Here is a 19,805-nt window from a genome sequence, read left to right on the forward strand (position 1 = left end):
ATATATATATATATATATATATATATATATAGACTAGATGTTTCGGAGCCAGCTGTGGTCACTCATGCGTCGGTCTTGTCTCTTATCTACAGGGATAGCTGAACGTCAATATATCCTCAGTCCCAAGAATGCAATGAAAAAAACTTTTGCGAAACTGTTCTATTTGGCTTCATGCCCATGGAAACAAACGGAGAAAAATTGCGAACCCGAAAAATTAAGCGGTTGTATCAAAACTTGATGGTACCCATTTGGGTACTCTTGGTCTCAACAAGTGTGAAATGTGAGGAAGCAGTGGCGGTTCTACGAACTTAGAAATACATCGTACTTCAAGTATGCTACTGTTGATTTGCGACCGCATTCTGGGTGGCGGCACTTCATTTGAGATGTGAGCTTTTCATGCCGCGGGACGTGTCCAACCTGGTCGTACCGCACCTCATCAAGTGGAACTGGGATTATGTTGCTCCGCTTCACAGCGCTCGGTCATGGCTGCTCATCGGTCTTTCTCAACTGAGGCTTGATCTTACCCGCTGTTCAGTGTCAACTTTGAGGAGCACATTCGCTATGTTGGATTTGAAATCCAGAAGAGTTGGTCTGTCCGTCTGTCTGTCTGCCTTTCTTGGGAGCCATAGGCTTTTCGCAGTCCCTCTGGTATTCAATCCAGCTGTTGCAGCAAGCAAGATAAAAAATGTGCTGAAACTCGTAGTGTCCATTTGCGCGTCCGGAGGAAAATTCTGTAGTACGAGATCCCATAGGAGATGGAGGGGGGGGGGGGGCACGGGCCCGATGTGCCACCCCCTCGCTACGCCACTGACTGGTACTAGTAGTCTAATACTAGCAGCTAGCGTGAATAGTCAGGTACCTAGTTCAAAAGCGTTAGAAACACAGCTGAGACCCACAATACCCAAATGGGTATCCTGAACTTTTGAAGTCTGTATGACTGCGTGCAACGAAACCATAAGACCGAAATGACTTCTAATATATTGTTTCGGGCGTCTACAGTGAAAGGAATGTACTAGAGATGGTGTCGTTTAGCCTATAACTAAGAAAGAACGCTTTTATTTACCACGAGGACGCAGCCGAGCGCTCGTGCAGCGCGCAGCCATCTTTGCTTACTCGTTTTTCGAAGATGACTGGACACACGGCGCCACTTCTCGGGCTTTAGGGAAAGCAACACATGTCAGTTGTGGCAAGGCGAATTTCAACACGATAATGCCGCATTGTCGCGATGTGTATCCTTTATAACAACGGTACCCATTTGGGTACTCCAGGACCGAGGAGGATATGAAACCTTCGCGCGGAGATGCGTGCATTGCTTTTAGCCTTCACCATACGAAATGAAAACAGTTTCAAACACCTCATTATCAACTTCAGATGTTTTCACTGTTCCCGGAGGTTAGCGTCCGCGCGTTTCAGAGACATTACAAAAAGATGTGGACGAGTAGTTACATAAAATACAATTGTTTCCACGGCAATTCAGTTCGCGTCAACAGGGCACCCGACCGCAATTTCCCGCTTTTTCCTGGTGAGCTCAACATAACGTCCACCACGCTTTCGCGCTGAAGCTCCAGATTTCTCAAGCATGCCTGGTCATCTCTTTCAGATATATAAAGAGATGACCGGGCGGGTTAAGCAAGCCTCTTTCGTGGCGCAGACGCGTGCAATCAGCTGCTCTGTGCTGAGAATGACTTTTGTTATCGGGCGATCGCTCGTAACATGAAGCGAGACCTACACGATGTTGCACTGTTATCGTTTCATTTACTTTGGTTTGTTTTTTTAAAGGCCGCATCAAATTGACCGAAAATTGACCGTTGGCGTCCCGCGTCGCCAACACGAGTGATCCACAAAATCACGTGTTGACGTTACAATCGACAAAATTTGTGACGCCACTATGACTTCACTCAACATGACGTCATACAATGACGCCATCACATCATAAGGCCGCTTTGCATTGCCTCAGTTATCTGGGGCCGATCACGGTGGCAATGTAAAAGCAGGCGAGGTGCAGAAAGCTTGGAATGCCTTCGATCCTGTGGGCAGTCCGAAACCACGTTATGTGCAGAAAGCTTTCGGAGAGGGGCGGGGGAGGATCAATGCATCGACTGACGAAAAAAAAGATGGCTTTCATTTTCGAGTCGTCTCAGGCGGATTGCATGAGAGACGGTGTTTTTTTTTAACACTAAAGTGTTTTATGCCGGGACATTCATGACGTATTCAGTGATGCTACCGAGGACTTCTGATTTGGAGCAATTTTTGGAGCAGCAAAATTTCCGTTTTGGAACACTTTGGAGCAGCAAAATTTTCATCTTGGAGCACTTTGGAGCAGATAATTTTGCATCGGGAGCACTCTGCAGCAGCGAATTTTACATCCTGGAGTGCACTACAGAAGCATATTGCAATAACATTCAAGCACCGGAATATTACTACGAGGCTCTTATGAAGGCTAGAAATATTTCGATTCATTGCAAATCTCATGGAAAAAATCATCTCAGGAGAACTCCATACTTCACTCGCTAATGAAAAAATAAGGGCTCATGCAGTTGAGTGTTCTGAATTAACCTCTTCGGCGATTATTTTCGACACTAGCAAATAAACAGAATACCAGATCAATAAAATTGCGCTTTATTAAATAACACTCTAAATACATCTATGTGGTTATCAGCAGACGTGGTAGACAAACGCCGCAATGTACAGCAGTACCTCAATGCCAAAGAGCCACACTGTCCCTAATGAATTCCCCTAAGAAAACTCCTACGCGAAAGCCAGGTTCTTTTTCTTCTCGATCGACGGGTTGATCCCCCCCCCCTCCTTCTCTGCAAGCGTTCTGCACCTTACCTGGTTTTGCGCTAGCTCCATGATCGGTGCACCGATTACGGAAGCAGCGTAAAGCGACGATGTCGTGATGGCGTCATCACGTGACATCACGATATATGACGCCATGATGACGTCACAAGTTTTGACGATCTATGACGTGATGATGACGCCATCAGATGATTATTTTTTGCATCAATCGATTGACGCCGCCGACGGTCAATTTTCGTGTTTGCTAAAGCATCTGATGATTTCGCATTAATATTGCGTATTGAACGTTAACAACCTGGCCTTACATACCAAACTGTCCTCCACCATGTCACCTCCTTGCCATGCGCGAAACTGCTTCGCTTATCATCCACTTCAGAGAGTGAAATGGCTCCTCAACTTTTTTTTAAATGTTTATTGTGATAACAATTATATGGACGCTCTCCGCGGATTTTTGCCGTCGCCATTGCCGTAATTTTCTGTATAAAGACCAAATTAATAACATCACCACGCGCACTCTAGCCGCGGGTAAAAGCTCGCGAGCGCTGGCGACGAACGCGGCTGAAGCGGAGATTAATACCCGTGTCACACGGGCGTTTCGAAGGCCATTGAACCAATGGTCCATTGGCTCAACGGGGATGCACGCGCTGCCACACGGGCAGTTTCGGAGGCTATTGAGTCAGTGGCCCATCGAGTCAGCGGAGCACTCGAAGACACCACTGAAACTTCGATGGCCATCGAGCGGCGGAAGCGGAAACAGCGTCACCACGCCCTCTCGTTCCCAGTGTGCTGATACTCATGATTAGAAAAAGAAAAATTTACCGAGTATACATTAAAACTAGTGTGTTTGGGCGTTCTAACTCATTTACTAAAGTATTTGTGTCATTTGGAATGTAGGAATTGCGCATGCTCGCGATAACAGCAGCAGCTCATCCTCGATGGCGTCGGCTTCCTCTTTCGCCGCTTCAATCCCAGCATCAAGCTGCATGATCGCAGCCATGTAGAACACCATAGCGGCCTTGTCATCTGCTTCGCGGTCCCTCATGACGGCGGAACAAGCACGTAATTAAACGAAATGAGTACACGCAACCGCAAAACCAGGCAAAACGGCAAAACGACGTACTACGTGGCAAACCTAGAAAAGCGGCCGGACGCGTAAAGCGGTTGTAACGTAGCCACAGTTTCGCTGTTCAGCAAACTTATAACCAACTCTGCTTATAGCTAATAATGCACTTATCATTGTGTATAAACAATTTTTTTGATATTTTAGAACAAAGCAACCTACAAATGTGTGCTTTTAAGTGGATTTATTTTAGTTCACTTACGACGACATGAAAACGAAAATAAGATTAGCAGCGCCACAAAAATTTCGCGAGAAACACCTGAATCACTCAACGGCCGTTGAAAACCGTCGTGTGGCAACGCGAGAACTCCATCGAGTTCAATGGAGTTGTAGCATTTCGATGGCCATCGACTCAATGGCCTTTCAAACATGCCCGTGTGTCACAGGTATAAGCTAGCCGACCGTCTGTCTCCGTCGAACGGACAGCGCATGAGATAACATCTTCCCGCGTGCGGGCCTGCCGTCGATTGCTCATCAAACAGAGAGGAAACGCCCCGCCCGTCTTTCGTAAGGAGCATGAAAGGACGCCAGGGGAGCGGGGGGGGGGGGGGGGGACCGCATCGTTCGAAGGGCGCAGTCGCTTGCGCGCGCGCCATCTCGAGGCATCAGGAGACGGCTCGTAAACTTGCTGTGCTCTCAACGCTTACTTCGTGTTTAGAGAACTCAGAGCAAGAAAACGCTTCGGTTCCTGGAGCGGCCATATTCCCTTAAACCAATGTTTTGTTGAGTTACGCGAGATCGAATCCAAAAGAGTTAGCTGCTAGCCTTACTTCGTTTAACAATACAATTTGTTGGTATCGCATTCATTGCTTCGCCCTTAAGCGAAACTGAGTTTTTTTACCCGTCAGCTATTGACCCCCGAAAGCGAGGGGCGGACGTGTAACATGGGGTAGCCGCTTCACTGTGGGCCGTCAGCGATGGGCCCGCTACTGACAGCTGCGTATTTGCGGCTGCTCCGACCAGGATATATGCTTTTATTAATGAGATGACATTTTTAAAAAGCAAGCAAAAATTTCGAATTGGAACCCTAGCACGTGAGCTCGAAAGGGCAGGGCCTTTTAGGGGGTATTTACCGCAGAGTGATTAAACTCGGACGTGCTGGTATAAGCAATTACGAAAAAGCTCTTCCGAATGAAGATCCATGGATAAAGTATATCTGAGGAAAAATGTGAACGCGTTTCCACCGTTCGCGTGCTCTTCCATAAACGCGAAGCAAGGAAAATTCGATATTGTTCCATATATATACTGCTAGCGATCCCGGATTTCATTCCGCGATGTCCGGAAACAGAAGTGACAGACATTTTAGCAGCACACATGTAGTTATTACTGAACATTGCCTTCCTTACGTGCCGTGCGACGCTTGAAACGAGCTATCAGCAGCGTTTCTAGAACAGACGACGTCCCCCGATGAATCGCCGTCGCACTTTCTCGCTACCGAGAGGCCTAGACGTCACGAGCCTCTGCGGAGAACGCGTTTTGCTGTCGAGCCGACTTGCAGAACTGAAGCTGCGTCGGCATCGTGGCTTATTCGGGACGCAGGCGCGAGCGCTATTTATTCAGCGGAATAATTCTTGGTCCGTGGTTGCGACTTTGGCAGCCCCAAGATCAAGCTGCACATGTTCTGACGCAGCGGCCGTGCGATTGTCGGTGATAGACGCCCCCAAACCCGAGACTTTGGCGCAGTTTGGCGCAATTTTCGTCGATATTATCAGGATGGCGCAGTAAATACAATTTAGCGCACTTTGGCGCAGGAGTGGAATCAGTGCGTATTTCCGTCACGGAAGTACGGCAGCAAAATGAATGCCATCAGATGGCAAAGAAAAAAACTACAAGAAAAAGTTCCGTTGACGGGAATCGAACCCATGACCTCCCGGTCCGCGACGATGGTTGGCGGGCGTTTAGCTCACTGGTCTACTGACGAATACATTACGGAGGTGACATGAACGCGCCTTTTATCTTTCACACTTACCTCTCAGTGATCTTAGATGGATGGATGCTATGTGCGCCCCCTTTATAACGGTGCGGTGACACCTGTGCCACCAGGCTCGAAAAAAAAAAAAAAAAAAAGTGCCGTTGCAACGACCGTCCCATTCGGCGCGCTTCCAATACAAGTTTAATTTCGTCAACACTAACACACCGTAAGGTGGCGGTTTTAGCGCAAGCCTCGCTCATAGTAGAGTGTACTAGAATATTTTACTCATAGCATCCATTCATATCGACAAATAGCTCACCGACGCTCGCCTGGCTGTCGCACCGCGTTCCCTGCTCGCCCTGTGAGATGTAACGGCCAGGCTAGATGGAAGACACGAGGCGCGTAGCATTTCTCTTGGCATTTCACGACGCTTTGTAGGAGTACATATCAAGCATTAGTGTTTATTATGTGGTTATTGATGCCATCCTTGCGCGGGATTCACAATATGCGGAGTCCACGTATACGTTAAGGACTTCAGCAACCACAAGGGTTAAATCATGATCATGGGCGTTAGTCGTCGGTACGGAGATGTGCCACTAGGCGTCGACGTGAGTGAGATGCGTCCACATCAAGCCGTGCTATATCTGCCGAACCACAGTAGGCATTGTACAAGCTCTCCATATGCCAAAGCACTATAAACAATAAACTACTTCTGTGACGACACGTTTCACTTTCTTGTTATACCGATTCCTATGACGGAGGGATCAACCAACCATCTTTTCATGTATTTTTTTTTCGCATACATTTTACCCATGCGGTCAGTTCTTTAAAATGTATGGGTAAGTCTTACATGTTGAGATCGATACTGGTGACCAAAGCGTTTTTATCACCTGACGGAAAAAATCGTCAGACCACACGTACATCGTCAGAATTATTTCTGGTCGAAGAGAGCGCCACACGCCATATTATTATTATTGTTAGTCGTTACGCAAACGGCAAGCATGTCTAGTTTGTGATGTCATGACTTATCAGTCCATGTTAGGCATAAATTCGTGCCCCTCCATGCCAACTTTTATGTATACCAAGTGAACGAGACGCGAGTTACGCCAGTAAATTTTTGTTTTTTACTTTTCGACCCGCGGCCACGCCGACGGACACGCTCGGCTTCGCATGAAAAGGCTTGAAACAGCACAGCGCGGGAGGCAGCATTGTAAAACAAATCGAACGCACGAAAAAAAAAGATAAGATATGAAGGATGCAAACGCACGAGCTACCCATTTACTGCGAGCATATCTGCTACGTTATTCTGGTTATCTCCACTTTATCCTCTCCTGCAGCAAGTTTACGTTCGTCATTCCTCACGAAAGTAAATTAAGCGCCTTCTCTCACGATGAAGTGTGCGCAGAATGCGTTCCTCAAAGAGCCGCCTAAGTGTAGAAGACCATTGCGGTGACAAATCCGCCGAAAGGAAAAATACAAAATACCCGTTTCACAACGCATAAACGAGTTCTCTGTGCGATGAGTCCCTCAGTATTATGTTACACTGACGCAGTGTTAAATATTGCCCATACTCCCGCAATTCTGGCTAATAGCGGCCAAATTATCAGGCGTGTAGCAGACGCTCGCCGCTATGGCGCGGCTTCCGCCGCGGAGAAAGTTCACGATGGATGGATGGATGCTATGAGCGTCCCCTTTATAACGGGGCGGTGACAAGTGTGCCACCAGGCTCGACAAAAAAACAAAAAACAAAAAAACTTTCTTTTTTTTTTTCTTAGCGTTGGCCTAGTGTCTTTACTTAAAACTATTTTACTCCAGAAGAAAAAAATAAACTTAAGTTTTCAGCTCCGTTCTCTGCCCTTTACGGCAGAATGTCCTTATTTTTTTTCCAATATTTATTTTTGTCCTTTCTCTCTAGTTTTCTGCCACCAATACTCTAACCGTCTCTTACTTATTTCAATCGCGGGTCCGGCACGGCAGCGCCGCAGCGCGACAGTTCACCGCAAAAGGCCATCGCTCCTCCCATGTATTCGCGCGGCGTTTTGGACACTCCCCCTATTCTAGGTCACACTATCCTTGGCCCCGCCATCCTTGCCAGTGTTGCCTTTATGTTGCCTAACTTTGCAGCGGCCCCTGGATTTCGTTTTAGGTGCGAATACAGTGCAAGAAGTCGCGTTAACACACGTAATACTACGTGGCAGAACCGTAGACACGCACAAGGCCATGTGGATTGCGCAACAAGTGGGTGGTTTAAAAGGCTCACCCATTACAAAGCACGTAATTGATCATTATCATCGGCACGAACAAAGCAAGCAGCTGCGTTACTTGGCTAATTCTAGGAATAATCAAATTACTCCACTTGCAGTAGGCATTCTAGGCTAGCACAAAACGGTCAACGATGCACGGACGTCCATTCCCTCGCGGCCCGGTTGAGATGCCCAGCGAACGAGACGGCGAAAGCTTTTAATCCTTCACCCCTGAAAACGAGATCACATGACAACAGGGTCCAGCTATGCTTCCACAACACTCAATATCGGTATTTGGTGGAGTAGTCCTTGGGTGAGACGACCAGACCGCGACCCTTGCGAGCTCCTCGGTACACGGTCTCGATGATGTCAATCATCTCCTGCTTGTCCTCGAGGGCCCAGTTGATCTTGTTGTTGTTGCCCGTACCCAAGTCAATCATGATATGCTTGTTGCGAAAGAAAAACATCACTGTACACGGGTCGTACAACTCGTACATCTTGTTGAAGTCTGGCACCTCGGAAATGTCCACCAAGTAGAGGGCTGCGAAGTTCTTCACCTGCAAACAAGCATTGACTCAATGAGCTATTCGCACTTTTTACTTCAAAAAGCAACCTCACAACCTCACAAGCATCCGTGACTCAATGCTCCGGGCTCAGATGATCTTTTAAGTTCTACTGCATTACAATCAGAGTTGTACGTAACACGTTACAAATAATCAATTACTTGTAATCAATTACATTTTCTTGTAATTTTGTAATATAATCGATTATTTTTAAATGCGAAGCATTTCTTAGCGAACTTCTGCGACTTTGAGCATATATATCTATCTGTCTATCTATCAATCTAGCCGCCTACGACTTGGAGCTCTCCTGGTCGTTTCGTTAATGGGATGTATACCAAAATTGGTATAATATAACATGACCGTATTACGAACATAAATGCCAGGTCATAACATGAAAATCATGACATGCATGTCATGAACAGCATGATTTACATGCCACGGTCATGGGCTCTTGCGGCCGTTTCATTATTTCATATATACCAAAATTGGCATGGCGTGACAATAGTGTACGACAAGCACAAGTGACAGGTCCTAATGTGCAAATCATGGCAAGCATGTCATGTATAGCATGATTTACATTATATGGTCTCGGGGCGCTCGTGACCGTTTAAATGAATGTATACATAGCAAAACTGGTATGATGAGACATTTCTGTATGACGAACATAACTGACACATGGTAACATGAAAATCATGACACGCAAGTCATGTACGACATGACTTACATGCCACCCTCATGGTGCCCTCGCGGCCATTTCGCTCGCTTGATATACACCAAAATTGGTATTGCGCGACGAGACTGTATGATGAACGTAATAACGTGAAAATCATGACATGCAAGTCATGTACGACATGATTTACATGCAACGCTCATGGTGCCTTCGCGGCCATTTCGCTGGCTTGATATACACCAAAATTGATATTGCGCGACGAGACTGTATGATGAACGTAAATGAGAGGTGGAAACTTTAAAAGCATGACATGCAAGTCATGTACGACATGATTTACATGCCACGCTCATGGTGCCCTCGCGGCCATTTCGCTCGCTTGATGTACACCAAAATTGGTATTGCGCGACGAGCCTGTATGATGAACGTAATAATGTGAAATCATGACATGGAAGTCATGTACGACATGATTTACATGCCACGCTCATTGTTCGCTCGCGTCTGTATGATGAACGTAAATGAGAGGTGGAAACTTGAAAATCATGACAGGCGAGTCATGTACGACATAATTTACATGCCACGCTCATGGTGCCCTCGCGGCCATTTCGCTCGCTTGATATACACCAAAATTGGTATTGCGTGACGAGACTGTATGATGAACGTAATAACGTGAAAATCATGACATGCAAGTCATGTACGACATGATTTACATGCAACGCTCATGGTGCCTTCGCGGCCATTTCGCTGGCTTGATATACACCAAAATTGATATTGCGCGACGAGACTGTATGATGAACGTAAATGAGAGGTGGAAACTTTAAAAGCATGACATGCAAGTCATGTACGACATGATTTACATGCCACGCTCATGGTGCCCTCGCGGCCATTTCGCTCGCTTGATGTACACCAAAATTGGTATTGCGCGACGAGCCTGTATGATGAACGTAATAATGTGAAATCATGACATGGAAGTCATGTACGACATGATTTACATGCCACGCTCATTGTTCGCTCGCGTCTGTATGATGAACGTAAATGAGAGGTGGAAACTTGAAAATCATGACAGGCGAGTCATGTACGACATAATTTACATGCCACGCTCATGGTGCCCTCGCGGCCATTTCGCTCGCTTGATGTACACCAAAATTGGTATTGCGCGACGAGCCTGTATGATGAACGTAATAATGTGAAATCATGACATGGAAGTCATGTACGACATGATTTACATGCCACGCTCATTGTTCGCTCGCGTCTGTATGATGAACGTAAATGAGAGGTGGAAACTTGAAAATCATGACAGGCGAGTCATGTACGACATAATTTACATGCCACGCTCATGGTGCCCTCGCGGCCATTTCGCTCGCTTGATATACACCAAAATTGGTATTGCGTGACGAGACTGTATGGCGAACATAAATGAGAGGTGGTAACATGAATATCATAACATGCATGTCATGTACGACATGATTCACATGACACTGTCATGGTGCGCTTCCGGCCGTTTTGTTAACTGGATATCTACCAAAATTGGTATGGCATGACCATAGGTCGGCAAAAATTGTGGAGCTCACTCAGACTCACTCATGCAATATATTTTGCCCTTAGGGCTCACTCGGACTCAGACTCACCAAACTTTTCCTCATCCGGACTCACTCGGACTCGGACTCACTATAATTTTTCTCAACCGGACTCACTCGGACTCAGACTCACCAATATTTTATTCACTCGAACTCACTCAGACTCAGACTCACGGCTCGATCTGAGTCTGAGTGAGTCGACTCGTGAGTCCGTTAGCATTAAATTATCCTTTTTCTACCGTAATTTCAATGCTCTTTAACGCCAATATCTCGTGCGCTACTTAGCACCTTTTGATCTCGTACCTTCAAATACGAGTTATCTGAGTTTGCAGTTCAGTAAGGACCTTTTTATTGGAAGTCATGACTCACACGAGATAGTTTTATCAGTAACTTCCCGTGAAAAAGTTTGCGAGGGGAGGTCAAGGCACCTCCTCCCCTCTCCCTCCTCAAATCACGCCTCTGATCAATAAATATTGAGCTGACGTATGAACGGTAGCGCGTAGAAGTATGCGGGAGTATACACGTCAGCTGACATAGGGCTGATAGTAATGCTAAAATTGAGTAGATAGGACCATAGGTCGGCAAAAATTGTGGAGCTCACTCAGACTCACTCATGCAATATATTTTGCCCTTAGGGCTCACTCGGACTCAGACTCACCAAAATTTTCCTCAACCGGACTCACTCGGACTCAGACTCACGAAAATATTTCCCAACCGAACTCACTCGGACTCAGACTCACAAAATCTTTACTCACCCGGACTCACTCAGACTCAGACTCACGTCTCGATATGAGTCTGAGTGAGTCTGAGTGAGTCGACTCATGAGTGAGTTTGCCGACCTATGGGCATGACACTAGTGCGTCATGAACATAAATGAGAGGTCATGCATTGTATATTCCAGAATATATGTTTCATTAGCATGGCATATACCGGATTGCACATGCATGCATGCATGTCAAACATGCGATATATAGTGAACTAGATGTCATGGCATGATTGACTTCACTTGTCTCCAAGACAAACAAGGCGATGTAGCAGCACTCTGCCGGCTGCTTCGCATTACATCGATTCCCACAGTGCGTGGGATCTGCTGTATTTTTTCAGTACTGTAACGTTCCGGGTAATTGAATTACATTTTCTTTTAACTGGTCAGTGGTAATCAATTACATTTTTTCCAAGATTAAGTACTAACCAGTCTTCTACGGCAGTTCTCATCCCGAAAAATATGCGATAGCTCTGAAAGGATCTCCCGTCCTGTCAGAAGGCGGGTCTCTACAGAGCCTATTTTTTCACCTTTTTCCTTGGCCTCACCTGCAACGCCTTACAACAGCGAAGCACGACTCTTCATAGAGGACATGGACACCAGCATCGAAGCACTGCGTAACTACGAGCTGGTGCACAAGGTGTTCTTTTGTTAAAATACCAACCTTCGCTTCAGTGCATGCATGTTCATTGTAGCAGCTGACTTCTTTACAAGGAAACGTGAAAGAACTTTGAAAAATAAGTCCAGCTGAAATTTAACAATGTGTAACACTATATCGCAGAATCTCACAGTAAGCCTCCAAGCCTTCACGCAAGCCTCCAGCCTTCTCGCTGGCATGCAAGTTACAGTAGTTCGTTGTAGTATGAGTAGACGTGTGTTATTGTGTTACGGCAATAAAATTTTGAGGGAAAGCAACGCAAAAGTAATCGATTACATTTCTGTAATTGCTCAGTTACTTTTCTGGGGCTGCAATAGACCACTGTAACCAATTACATTTTAAAAGAAGTAATTGTAATTGTAATCAGTCACTTATATTCTGTAATGTGTACAAGTCTGATTACAACTGAACAAAATCATAGGTGATTTATCAAGGTGCTCATTCCCCAGGGTGATTCCACGAGAGATCGAACATGCCTGTCCGGTCGATATTTTTGTTTTGCCTAGGTTTTTATATATTATGTGGGCCCACTCAAAGTGCATGGAACCAAAAATTTTATTTCAAGGAAACGCTCCCAGCGCGCCAAAAAATACTTGAAGGTGGCGGCGCAAGCCTCCTATTTTGGCTCACTGCAGTGTTTTCGGATTTCACGGCGGAATTTAACGCGAACTATAAATGATGTGTCGAAAAATATTTTGCTGGTTTTAATACGCATTACTGTGAATTACATTCATACTTTTTTTATGCCGTCCTCAAAAGGAAGAAAAATGTGAAAAAATGGCAAACCCGGTCCAAATCAACAAACTTTGCTAAGTTTGATGCGCCTTGGCGCCTTTCCTATTTCACACGGAAACTTCAAAACAGTGTCAACTATAGCAAAGAGCCTTCGCAACATTTATGCGGAAGATAGTTTTCCTACAGGCAGCGCAAAAGAAGAAAATAGTTAGAGAAGAGATATTTTTCAAAAAAGCTCCTTTTAAAATAAAATAAAATAAAAACTGACAAGTGCGGCGAGTTGGGCGGGTTGGTAAAGATGCATAACTAGGGACGTTCAGCGCAATAAAACGGAGCCACAAGAAAGAGACGCAGACAACACATGCGCTAACTTCAAACCACGTTTATTTGGGAACGCACATGCATATATATAAACTCTAATCGCAGCAAGCTCACGCCTCGCCCTCTTACAAATATAGGTCTACAAGAAACATGATGTTTTATCAAGAACACGCCTACAGTCATCAACTAAACAGGGAAACTCGCACGTGTCATCCAGCAATGCCAAATCATACAGAAACCCAGTAATCAAATATACAATCGAAATTACAACACATCACGCACGCCCATCTGGCGAATATATGGAACGCACGCGGAAAGACGCAACCATGCCACCTGCGCAAAAATAACCTTAATCTGTCGAGTGCGGCCCTACGAAGGCATGCTAAGAAACGACAATTCTTTTTGATGAAGGAGCAGTGATGGTTGGCTCACACACTTCGAGCCTTGTCTTTCGATAACGTAAGCCTCAGTTATTTCGCGGGTTACTCTCTCCCTGTGACGAAATAGCACAGAGGTTTCTTTCCACATCGGACTGCAGCCACACTGACGGCTGTGCAAGGCCAAATGGGTCGACGGCGCATGTGTTGTCTGCGTCTCTTTCTTGTGGCTCCGTTTTATTGCGCTGAACGTCCCTAGTTATGTAAAATAAAAAGAACATCGGTCTCAACTTTGACATTTTTTAATCGAACAGCGCTTATGTCAGTGAGAACACCGTGTTAGTATTTATGTCCTCATTTGCTTTGTTAACGAGATTTAAGCGACAAAATGACCCTTGCTGCGTGTGCTCACTTGAGTGCGATTGATGGTTGTCATCAGCTTGCATTGCACGTAAAACTACAGTAATTATTATGCTGCAGCAAAACTTTGCTCTGGTGTCTTGAAGCCAAGAAAAATGCATTCTCAAACTTTATTTGTGTCTAGCGTGTGCGGGGGTGGGCTGTTGCCGCTCTCTAAAGGCCTAACGCGTACGCAGTTTGCAGCTTACAACCTCAACTTACCCCGCCAGTATTCGCTAATCAGACGCACGCGAGACACCGTGAGCACATGGTTTAGGTGACTTTGTCAAAACTCTCCTTGCACACCAAAAAAAAAAAAGCATCTGTATGCAGCGATGCCAGCTTAATCCGTAACTAAATGCCACAATCAGCAGGCACACAGTTATGGAGGTGCTTTCTCACTGCCTGCTCGCTTCCCTTCCATTACGTGTATTGTACGCTCTAACCACCTTCCCCCTTCGACGCGCACTGTGCCTAAACAAAATTTGTAAAAAGTTAGCTCAATCATTTCCGAGCCGTTTATTTCACTGCCTGCTATCACATGTTTTCGGCGTCGCAGATAACGTCTTCCTGTATCATCTCGACCTTTACCTCAGCGTTTCAGCTGCCAGAAAGCGTGCGGTGCGGCATGAATAAGCCATGAGTGGCCGAAGCTGCCCAATTGATGATGTTTTGTTGCCACTTTACTAAAGTGCTTTCCCACGTCGAGGACAGCAGAGGTCATTGGTGGCGCCAGACGGACATTACCCTTAGTTTTGAAAATGAGTGCGGCCTACAAATGAAATATTACAGCCCAGAGCGCTTAGACACCCTTAGTCATAAAATGTTAGACCGTGAGCAGTTCTGGAAAGGCATTCATGACAGCTGCGCAGATGTGAGATAATTTGTGCGGCGCCGTTCAGTATAAACGTTTCGACTTGCTCTGTCTAGCTGTTCACTACACGCGATGTGCGCGGCCCATGGCTACGTCCGAGTATTCTGTGCAGATTATTTACGCGTTCACAAAAAGAACATTGTTGAGAAAAACATTTTCGTTGCGCAAATTTTTTTCCCCTGCTCTTTTTGTTGTTGCCTACCTCCAGAAGCTACTGTCACAGGCTGAGGATCTTCGCGACACCTGCGAGATCTGCTAGCATTGCTTTATGCGCCTCAAGAAAAACCTGTCTACATCTAACCGCGATGCGGTAGACCAGGCATTTCTTGAGGAAGAAGAAGCGATTGATATCTTGAACAGGCGCGCCCACCTTTCCTCTGATGCTTGTAGGCGACGTTGTAGGCTGCAAACTGTGTACACGTTAGCCATTTAGAGGGCGGCAGCAGCCCACTTTCGCACATGCTAGACACAAATAAAATCTGAGAACACATTTTTCTTGACGAAAAGCCACAAGAGCAAGGTTTTACTGCAGCAGAATAATTAAAACTGAGATTTACGCACAATGCAAGCTGATAACAACCATCATTTGCACTGAAATGAGCACGCACAGCAAGGGTCATTTTGGCCCGTTATATCTCGTGAACAAAGCAAATGAGGACATATGATATTAAAACCGTGTGTTCACTGACATAAGTGCTCTTCGATAAAAAATTATCGTCAAAATTGAGAACGGAGTTTTTTTTTATTTTATTTTTTTTGACAATGAACTTTTTTGAAAAAAACTGACTTTAACTAATTTTTTTTTGCACTGCCCGTAAGATAATGATCTTCCGCATAAATGTTGCAAAGGCTCTTTGCTATACTTGATACTGTCTTGAAGTTTCTGTATGAAATAGGAACGGCGCTAAGGCGCATCAAACTTAGCAAACTTTGTTGATTTGGACCGGGTTTGCCATTTTTTCACATTTTTGTTCCTTTCGAGGACGACATAAAAAAAGTATGGATGTAATTCACAGTATTGCGTATTAAAACCAGCAAAAAATTTTTTTCGACACATCATTTATAGTTGGCGTTAAATTCCGCCGTGAAATCTGAAAACATTGCAGTGAGCAAAAACAGGAGGCCCGCGCCGCCACCTTCAAAATTTTTTTTTTGACGCGCTGGGAGCGTTTCTTGGAAATAAAATTTTCGGTTTCCTGCACTTTGAATGTGCCCAAAAAACATATAAAAAAAACCAGTCAAAACAAAAATATCGACCGGACAGGCATGTTCAATCTCTCGTGGAATCACCCCCGAGCTAAACCACATTAGTATGAGCACAACTCAATCTAATATTGACGAACATTTCTGAAATCCTGCACTGACTTTATAATTACAATGTAGAAATTTTTAATTAGCCAAAACTGTAGAATTTGGGTGATCCTAGGAGAACAACCTTTCATCGAATAAGAAGATGCAATACACCAAAGGAAAGAAGCAAGTGAATGGCAAGAGCGCTACTCAACTGGCGAAATGGGGCTCTTTCCATTTACCTGTTTATTTTTTCCTCCTTTGGCGTATTCCGTCTTCTTATTGCATGAACCATCTAGCCAAACAACAAGCTTTACTGAGGTATACAACAATCTTTATTTAATTGTCTTGTCATCTTAGAAATGCCTAAAAGTGCATACTTCATTTCGACATTTATCACATGGCAAACAAAGCAGCAGGCTAGCACAAAAGAGGTGTCCACAAGAGAAAATAACTGATAAGTAACGAGATCAAATGATGCAGCTAGTGACAGGCCCCTCATTACTAAGCTGCACTCGTATCCGTCGCATCAACAGACAACATACCAACTCAAAAACATCCTACATTGCCATCATGTATGCCAGAATGCCTAGCAATAGTACAATGTCCATAATATTTAAAGCTGCACAAATGACAGGACAAGAGGACAAGAAGTTGACACAACAAACGCTCATAATCAGTTTGTGCCGTGTGTTTCAGGTGTTGTCTACAATATCCCAGTGATGTGCGAGCTTTGTGACATTGCACAGACGGGCCGCTGCCTAAACACGCGCCTTAGTTTGAAGTTTATTCAATATTTAGTACATATACAGAATATAAATATTTTAGTACAGAAAAAAGGTCCCATAGTGTAAACACTGTAGGGGGACCTTTAAAAGAGAACATAAAAAGAATTTGAGTGCCAATTATGGGTCACACTGAAAAGTACTGTTACATTTAGGCACAGGATGATGCGGCGCGCGAGGTTATGGAATCATTTTTCATTAAGAATGCTGGGGCGAGTTGTATCAGCACTCCTTCAGTGGCGCTATCGCGAACCGAAATTAGTTTTTTGGAGGCGGGGTAGATAGATGCTCTTTGGCTTTTGTGTCTTTTGGTTTTTGTTGTCATACCTTGTTGCTGCCTATCTGGTGTTAAGACAAAAAACTGTTTACCGATCGTTGTTTCTTGGTATTTCTTGCTTTTTCTTGCCTTTGCGCATGTTGGCATGATCCCTACATGACGGCGATTGCGCAGATAATTTGGGTCCCTCTTCTGTATGTTTTCTTTTTCTTCTGATAAACCTGCCAGTTGGGAGAAAGCGTTCGTTGTGTCAACTTCTTCTCCACTTGTCCTTTCATTTGCGCTGCTTTAAATATAATGGAACCCTACCAACTAGCCCAGCTGTCGACCTTGCTGCAATACAATGTCAGTGATACTACAATGTGTCCAGCACAGGAGAGAAAATGCGATACAGAGAAGCTAACGATAACGACAGAAAACACTGCAACTAACAACATTCAACAAATCGACAGCGAAGAAAGTGCACCTAACGACACTGTCTATGCATAGTGCTGCAGATTCTCAAATGCACACCAATCACTCATGGGTCATTTTATGCCAAGTGTCCCAACCTTGGCACTCGACCATGTGCGATTTCTTTTTCAAATAAACTCAAGATTACCTACCTAAAGCCTTCCACCAAATTTGCTAAGGAAAATTTTCAGCACTGCAAGCCGCATGTGAAGTTTACTGGAATGCTCAAAACTAATAAAGGGAAAATAGGCAACCACCCGTTTGCAGCACAAAAGGGTGGTTGCCTATTTTCCCTTTATTAACCCTTCCGCCACCTTGCGGGATTCCGCAGAACTGATTTAAAAAATGCTCAAAACTGTTTCATAAAACGCATTTTCAAAAAATTTTTTCTTCCTTGAATTTGGTTAAGACGAATGTTCCCTAGAGAATGGACATAAACTTTCCGCTAAGAATAAAGTTTACATAGGCAATTTAGTAGTGTGAAATGGTGCGTACAGCTGCTGGCGAAATTGAAGACGAGTTAGTTTTGGCAGATGTTTAGTCATGATAAATTAGGCATTGAGGTGGTCCTGGTAAACAAATCCTAAATAGCACAATTATCAGAAAAATCCATTGTCTACCAATTGAGAAAGTTTTATCAAAGTATGTGAACTTGTAAGCAAGAAATAAAAGTTTTGAAGTTGTGTACTGCTAGTTCACATGGCGGCATGTGTTTTGTCTTTGTATGAAATCATCCTAGCGGCAACAACAACATATGCAGACGCAAGGCTAGCTGCGTCAATGAAGAAACATCTACACAACATACTCAGATTCTTGTTTACTTCGATGCTACACCAGCTGGCATAATCCTCACTCAATAAGAAATGCAAACACTAGCAGGGTGCTTTTCATCAGATGTCACGGTCTGTTGGACCTGCATAGCATGCTCACGCAAGAATGGATTCTAGAAGCGCCACAAAAAAGGGAAAAAAGAAGAAAGAAAGACGAAGATAAGCGCTTGTTGTGTCTTTGTTTCTTCTTGTGCCGGTATTTTGCTATGCGATTCCCAAGGTGACTGAAGAACAAGCCCATTTCGCCACCCTCGTTGATCACTCAGACAGCACCACGAAGTGACAACAATGTAAAAGTAATGAAAACTGGGCAAGTTGGTAGGAATTTATAATGGGATTATTTCAGCGCTTGCTGGTCTACTTCCTTTTGTCTTTGTCTGTTCTGTGCGCGCTAAAATCATCTCATTATGACAACAAAGTTTTGAAGAACGTGTTAGCTGCACTAAGCTTTAGAAATGGGGAAGAACACTACGATTAGGAAAGTATCTGTCATTTGAGGATGTCGGATATGTTGATATTGTCAACAAATAAAATGGTGAACCAAAAGAAATAATAATAAAAGGATCACATGACGTGTGCGTGTCACAAAAGGGTGTGTGAGTTACCTTGCCAGTCAAAAATGGTGCTTGTTTATCATGCAAAGTGATGGACGCCAGCTTCATTATTATTCACCTATGAACTATAGAGGTCCAGCTTGTGCATGCGCTTTAGCTGACATGCATATATGTTTCAACAATCTTGCGGTTGATCTAGTTTCCAATTTAGCAGCAAAGCTGTTTAAGCTAGCCCTAATTCGTCTGCCGGAAACAAAAAGCTATCATCATCATGAACCAGTCCGTGTTCTTTGTGTCCTCCTCTTCCTTTTCTGCTTCGCTCCCGGAACACGTGTGCCAATTTGTCCAGCATATAACAAGGGGCAGAGAGAAGCTCTTGGCACGAAAAATTCCTTATGAGGCGGTGGCATTCGAACCCATGTACCCACGATCTAAAGGGGAGAGTCTTAACCACTTGGCTATCCAGGCACGCTAGCAGAGCATAGTGTATAGTATAGTGTAGCAAGGGGGTGGGAAAGGGAAGTGAGAGTGAGGAGGAGGGGAGAGTAAAGCATAGCATAGAAAGAATGAGCAAGCGAGAAATAGAGAGAAAGGCAAAAAGAGAGAAA

At 44.6% G+C, this 19,805-nt stretch overlaps 1 protein-coding gene across 2 annotated transcripts in view; it reads right to left on the reverse strand.

Moving 5' to 3' along the window:
- Positions 1–8,272: 8,272 nt before the first annotated feature.
- Positions 8,273–19,805, reverse strand: part of LOC119399276 (thioredoxin-like protein 4A) — a 68,681-nt gene continuing 57,148 nt past the window's right edge. For both annotated transcript variants that reach the window (XM_049417631.1, XM_037666092.2), the window contains one exon: positions 8,273–8,631. In XM_049417631.1, the coding sequence (XP_049273588.1) occupies positions 8,356–8,631 (276 nt within the window). In that variant the 3' untranslated portion in view covers positions 8,273–8,355. The remainder of the gene's footprint in view (positions 8,632–19,805) is intronic.

The sequence above is a fragment of the Rhipicephalus sanguineus genome, chromosome 7 (assembly GCF_013339695.2).
Source record: "Rhipicephalus sanguineus isolate Rsan-2018 chromosome 7, BIME_Rsan_1.4, whole genome shotgun sequence".
Lineage (NCBI taxonomy): Eukaryota > Metazoa > Arthropoda > Arachnida > Ixodida > Ixodidae > Rhipicephalus > Rhipicephalus sanguineus.